Source organism: Oratosquilla oratoria, chromosome 8 (genome assembly GCF_046742065.1).
Source record: "Oratosquilla oratoria isolate Oo_2021 chromosome 8, ASM4674206v1, whole genome shotgun sequence".
Lineage (NCBI taxonomy): Eukaryota > Metazoa > Arthropoda > Malacostraca > Stomatopoda > Squillidae > Oratosquilla > Oratosquilla oratoria.
In genome coordinates, this window is record NC_134784.1 from 28,107,706 (window position 1) to 28,115,205 (window position 7,500).

At 39.0% G+C, this 7,500-nt stretch overlaps 1 protein-coding gene across 2 annotated transcripts in view; it reads left to right on the plus strand.

The window, feature by feature from the left end:
• The window catches only part of LOC143027658 (uncharacterized), a 459,544-nt gene that overhangs the window by 229,001 nt on the left and 223,043 nt on the right, over nt 1-7,500 (plus strand). For both annotated transcript variants that reach the window (XM_076189066.1, XM_076189067.1), the window contains exon 3: nt 2,713-2,958. In XM_076189066.1, coding sequence (XP_076045181.1) covers nt 2,713-2,958 — 246 coding nt within the window. The remainder of the gene's footprint in view (nt 1-2,712; nt 2,959-7,500) is intronic.

The window sequence follows — 7,500 nt, forward strand, 5'->3', positions numbered from 1 at the left end:
TATCATAAGTATTGAATCCTGTTCCATCAGTATTGATCCCTGTACCATAAGTACTGAAACCTGTTTCATACGTATTGAAACCTGTTTCATACGTATTGAAACATGTTTCATACGTATTGAAACTTGTTTCATAAGTATTGAAGCATGTTTCATAAGTAGTGGACCATCTTCCAAAAGTATTAAATCCTCTTCTATAAGTATTGAAACATATTTCATTAGTAGATCCTGTTTCATAAGTATTGATATCTCTTCATATGTATTGAAACATGTTTCATAAGTATTTCATAATTTCCCGTGAGAATTGGATAATCTTCTATAAGTATTGAAATTTGTTTCATAAATATTGGATTCTTTTCCATGAGTATGGAAACCTTTTCCATAAGTACTGGATCCTTTTCCATGAGTATTGAAACTTGTTTCATGAGTATTGAAACCTGTTTCATGAGTATTGAAACCTGTTTCATGAGTATTGGATAATTTTCCATGAGTATTGAAACCTGTTTCATGAGTATTGAAACCTGTTTCATAAGTACTGAAACAGGTTTCATAAGTATTGATATCTGTTCATAAGTACTGAAACAGGTTTCATAAGTATTGATATCTGTTCATAAGTACTGAAACATGTTTCATAAGTATTTGATAATTTTCCGTGAGTACTGGATCATCTTCCATAAGTAATTAAACTTGTTTCATAAGTATTGAAATCTGTTTCATAAGTACTGAAATATGTTTCATAAGTATTGATATTTTCCGTGAGTACTGGATCATCTTCCATAAGTATTGAAACATGTTTCATAAGTATTGAAATCTGTTTCATAAGTACTGAAACATGTTTCATAAGTATTTGATATTTTCCGTGAGTACTGGATCATCTTCCATAAGTATTGAAACCCGTTTCATAAATATTAGATCCTTTTCCATGAGTATGGAAACATGTTTCATAAGTATTGGTATCTGTTCATAATTACTGAAACATGTGTCATAATTATCTGATATTTTTTCGTGAGTATCGAATCCTCTTCCATGTGTATTGAAGTATGTTTCATAAGTATTAAATCCTTTTCCATAAATATAGAAACCTGTTTCATAAGTACTGAAACACGTTTCATAAGTATTAGATACTTTTCCCGTGACTTCATTCTGGGTAAGCCAAGTCGATGTGAGAAAAGTTATGCTCATCTTATGGCAACTCCTGCTGAGGTGATGTTGCCAGATATTGAATTAACTTTTGTCAGACCGGTCAGAATGAGATTATTGCTAATACATTTTCTCTCATTTTTATCACATTATTTATATGTTATATGAATATATCATACCTAAAAATTCTATTTGTGTTATATTTATGTTTTGTTAATAACTTGTGTCTATACCATACGTCAGGCACACGCGTATTCATATATATTTTTTCAAAATCTGTGATTATTCGTTTTTAATATAACAAATATTTTAGGCGTCATGAACATTAGTTTTCCTCTGCATCCATCTAAATAGATGTGAGGTAATTACTAATGCATAGGGAGTTGTATTCTTTTATATTTACAATAATATTATTCCGTATAGTATGCATACTTTCATGTATATAAACATACATATGTATATATATATATATATATATATATATATATATATATATATATATGTATATATATAAATATATATATATATATGTATATAAATACAAACATATACATATATATATATATATATATATATATATATATATATACGTGTGTGTGTGTGTGTGTGTGTGTGTGTGTGTGTGTGTGTGTGTGTGTGTGTGTGTGTGTGTGTGTGTGTGTGTGTGTGTGTGTGTGTGTGTGTGTGTGTGTGTGTGTGTGTGTGTGTGTATTTATGTATGTATATTGTCATGGATACATCAGGTATCTGCATGGGTGGTTGCTACGGACAAGTCATATAGATGGAGAAGGCTATGTGCGGCTATGCGGTATCATAGAATTTACTCTAATGGTTAATTGATTGGTTGATTGACATATCAATACTAATATCTATTTTCAGTTTTATTTTTGTTCATTACTTATGCGTATTGACTCCACCACCCGGCGATTCTATTCATCTGGCGGAACATCCTGTGTACTGAGAAAGAAAACATAACGAAAGAAAAAAAAAAGAAAAAAAAATGCACTTTTATCTTTTCCAATGTGAGATTTTTGTAATGCTGACACTGGACTTCCGGAAAAAAAAAGTCTGCAATGCGTTGACACAAACTCCCGATTTTATCCAAATATGATCCACCAAAATCATAAATTATCCATCGAGTCCAAAAATACCTGCAAAAATCAAAATTCCCTGGAGGTGAATGGAGCGCCTTTTTTTCTTCTTCTTTTTTTCACCTCGTCTGGGGCCTAACCCAAAGGTGTCCAGCCCTTGCCCTGGCAGTCTAAGTACAAAGGGCAAAGGTGCCAGCAACACAATTGAATGAAACATCCTGACGGAAATACGAATGAAAATTGTAAGCGTCACTCGGTGTGTCGTCACGTCTAAATCCTTTTGCTTCGATAACCCGTTTCGACTCTAAGACCTTTCCCTCGTCTTTCCTGTTATGGGGCACCTGCCTCCCGCTGGGACACTACGCTTACAAAACTACGTCCTTTGCTACCATCACACATAATCGGTGTGTCGTCATATCCAAATCCTTTCGCTTCGATAACCCGTTTCGACTCTAAGACCTTTCCCTCGTCTTTCATGTTACAGGGTACCTGCCTCCCGCTGGGACTCTACGCTTACGAGACATGCGCCCTTTGCTACCACTACACAGTCAACAACAACGTCTTCGCCCATCGCTGGAACATCGCCATACACAACCTGACGGAGGGAGACGTCGAGGGCAACCTCCTTCAGGAGGATTTGAACTTCCTTGAAGACGAGGTCGAGGAGGAGAACGGGAGGATCACGTATCCTATCAGTGTCCTTATCTCTCCAAGCAGGAACATAACACTCGTAAGTACTTGCCCCCTCCCATCCCTTTTTATAACGTTGTTCAGGTTCATGATTTTTAACATTTTTACCTTAACCACTTTCCTAACTTTAAACCATAAATCACGTTTTGGGAAAGAAAGACACTCAGAAGACCTAGGGTTTTTTTTTTTTTTTTTTTAAGAGACGTCTTCATCCCTTTGCTGCTTTCAGATTCTTTTTTTTTTTTTGAGAAGACAAAAGACGAGCGACTCTCTCATAGATTTCACTCTTGGCAAAACACACACACGTATGCGCGCACACACACACACACACACACACACACACACACACACACACACACACACACACACACACACACACACACACACACACACACACGACAGTTACAGAAGAGACCTGAAAAAGAACAGTTTCCCGCAGAGAGTGATCGATGTCTGGAACAAACTAAACAGTGAAACAGTGAATGCCAGAACTATACACGAGTTCAAGAATAAACTGGATGTGGAGAGATACGAAAACGGGTCACAACGAGCATAGCTCCCGTTCCGTAAAATACAACTAGGTAAATACACACACACACACACATATATATACACACATACACACACACACACACACACACACACACACACACACACACACACACACACACACACACACACACACACACACACACACACACACACACACACACACACACACACACACACACACACACACACACACACACACACACACACACTCGTTCAGAAACGGACCTACACGTTCATAGCTCCAACCTCATACACTAAAATTAATTAAATAAAAATAAACAAGTACTTACATTATATTCCCTGAGAGAAGTTCATGATAAATGGGTATTATTAAGCCCAGGTGTTGATGTGGCAACGCTGGAGGCAAAACTCGATAACTTGGCAACGCTGTAAAAGGACAAACACGTCATGAGTCAAGCATGATAAGACAATGAATAATGGCACAATAATTCAAACAATACAATAATACCCATAATTCGGTGTCGCACTTTCGTGGCTTGATTCTGGCTAAGCCAAGTCGATTTTATTAACCCGTGGCGGCGGTCGACCCAGTACCAAGAGATATAATCGATCTGCACTCGATGTCGATCTCAGTCACCCCCGATCAGATGAATAAAATCGGCCGGCGACGTCCAGATCAGACATGATGTGTGTCGCATTAGTGATGGGGTCATAGGTCACAAATCGTAGGAAGGGAGGCTCAGATAGGTGATCACTTGGAGGAGGAGGAGGAGGAGGAAGAGGAGGAGGAAGAGGAGGAGGAGGAGGAAGAAGAGGAGGAGGAGGAGGAGGAGGAGGAGGGAGGAGGAAGGAGGAAGAGGTGGAGGAATAATTACTCGAGGGGAAGATGAAATGTACCCTTCTCTTGCGGGGTACTTCGGTGATAGAGAGAGAATGAGAGAGAGAGAGAGAGAGAGAGAGAGAGAGAGAGAGAGAGAGAGAGAGAGAGAGAGAGAGAGAGAGAGAGAGAGAGAGAGGTATGAGAGAGAGAGAGAGAGAGAGAGAGAGAGAGAGAGAGAGAGAGAGAGAGAGAGAGAGAGAGAGAGAGAGAGAGAGAGAGAGAGAGAGAGAGAGAGAGAGGGAGAGAGAGAGAGAGAGCGAGAGAGAGAGAGAGAGAGAGAGAGAGAGAGAGAGAGAGAGAGAGAGAGAGAGAGAGAGAGAGAGAGAGAGAGAGAGAGAGAGAGAGAGATGGATTCTCCGTGTGTCTCAAAGTGAATATACTGTATATAGCGACTGCTCGAAGGCGAAAGTGGACGAGAAGACTGCATTTGAATATGTATCGACTGTTCGAGTGGAGACAACCCTCCACTCCCCCCCTATCCCCACTCCCCCCTATCCTCACTCCCCCCTATCCCCAACCTCCGGCACCCTTTTGGAGACTATGCCAGGAGACTCTGCCGATAGAGTCTGCCGATAGTCTGCCGATAGGGTCTGCCGATAGAGTCTGCCGATAGAGTCTGCCGAAAGAGTCTGCCAGGAACTCTCCCCCCATCCCTAATCCCTCCACCCACATCCCCCCTCCCCAGCCTCCAATTCCCCCACTCTCTCCCACCTCCCCCTATCCACCATTCCCCAATTCACCCTCGCCAACCCCTATCCCCCTTCCCCTACTCCCTTCAACCTCCCCTCTATCCACAACCCACCTCCCGCTCTCCCCTCCCCAATCCCCCTTCCCCCTATCCCCACCTTATCTCCCCTCCCGCAACCCATATTCCCCCTACCCTATCCCCCCTCTACCTATCTTCCCCTCCTATCCCCACTCCCCAACCCCCAATCCCTCTACCCTATCTCCCTCCCTAACCCCAGTCCCCCTTTCCCCAATCCCCCTCCCTAATCCCAGTCCCCCTTTCCCCTCTCTATCCCCCCTCCCCTAATCCCCCAATCCGCCTCCCCTGTCCCCACTCCCAAATACCCCTACCCTGTCCTCCCTCCCCCCTCTATCCCCCCCCCCCTCCATCTTGGAGAGACTGTCGGGAGCATTGAGTGAAAGACATAAAACCTACGAGGAGGAGTGTCACAAGGAATAAGAAAGACGGTCACTTTTGCGCACTGGCCACGCCCCCCCTCCCTGCGGGAGGCAGTTGCCAGTTTATCTATTTGACGCCCATTATCTGCACTAAATAATTAAGATTCTGGAAACGCTAATGAGTGACAAGTTGATGTAATACTCCACTTTTACTCAGGAGTTTTAATCATGATACCAAGCATAACAATATTGATCACATCTTCATCAGTCTACATATATATATATATATATATATATATATATATATATATATATATATATATATATATATATATATATAAATATATTTATTTAAACTATCACAAATGTAACTGAAGGCGGAGAAAGTATACGAGGAATAATGGGAGAATTTTACTGCCTTAACGTTTCGACCCTTAGGGTCTTGATCACAAAGCTTTGTGATCAAGACATTAATGGTCGAAACGTTAAGGCAGTAAAATTCTCCCAATATTCCTCGTATACTTCCTCCGCCTTCAGATATATATCTATATATATATATATATATATATATATATATATATGTATATATATACATACATATATATATGTGTGTGTGTGTGTGTGTGTGTGTGTGTGTGTGTGTGTGTGTGTGTGTGTGTGTGTGTGTGTGTGTGTGTGTTTAGGCAAATTCTGTAAATAATAAAAGAATACACTCGAGGTATGGGATGAGTTTCTTCATTACGCATCCTCTCTCTCTCTCTCTCTCTCTCTCTCTCTTTCTCTCTTTGACGGGCCGAAAAAACAAGGTTATTTATATGTACATTATATTCACGGAAAGGATTGCTGAGCAATAACCTAATCAACGAAATTATATATTGTTTATATAAACTATATACTCATTACATCTGTCAAACTATATTTTACAATACACTTATGTATCTATTTTTTATAAATGTGTAAAATATCTTAAAGCAGTTAATTCTTTGGGATGAAAATAAGGACAAATTCTTAACCGAGTTAATGTCCCAATCTGAAGATAAAAATAAAAGTAAATAATAACATAAGAAAAATGCCTAACTGACAACCCTCCCTCTCGACATTCTTAGAATGTCGTTTCAACCAATCACGAGCGACTTTTTCACCCTGGAGGCGGAGTTTGGGCTTTTGGCCAAAGACTCCTTGTATATCTTTACTTCACAGAGAGTCTGCTGTGAGAGTCGGTTCTGTGAGTCTGTCTGTGAAAGTCTGTACGTTGAAGAATCACACCTCATCTGCAGATGATCTGTTTTACAAACAGAAATGCATTAGAGACAAGAGCAAGCTTACCATTAGACTCACACACACAATGTGCACATGTGTACACACATATACAATGTCTACATGTGTACATACACACACACACACACACACACACACACACACACACACACACACACACACATTGTTTACCATTGGTTTGTAATCTTAACCTTGTTTTCAGTGTACGTTTTTTTTTTTTTTTTTTAAGAAATTAAAAAGATCTTATCGATAAGGAAGCCTGTATTCTACTTTATCATTATGGTTATACCTTTCCATTATCATTATTATTGTTATCATTATTACTATTCCTATCATTAATATTATTATTATTATTATTATTATTATTATTATTATTATTATTATTATTATTATTATTATTAATTATTATTATTATTATTATTATTATTAATTATTATTATTATTATTATTGTTATCATTATTATCATTATTATCAATTGTTATCATTATTATTACTATTATTATTAGATTGAAAGCAGCAAGTAAATACCTTGATTAATTAAATGTAAAATAGGCCACTGGGAATGAATGCAAAGAGGTGATTGCGCCGACGGCATTGTAGGGAACAGACACTTGTAATTTAAGAGAGGCAGAAAGGAAAAATTTAAGTATTTTTGAGGTGAAATGTGTGGGAAGTATGGTAGGGTTTACTGGGTTGGATAGAGTGAGAAATATGGTGGAGAGAGTGGGAGTGGAAATGGAGATGGCAGATAGAGTTGATGAAAGATTGCTGGTATGGTTTGGACA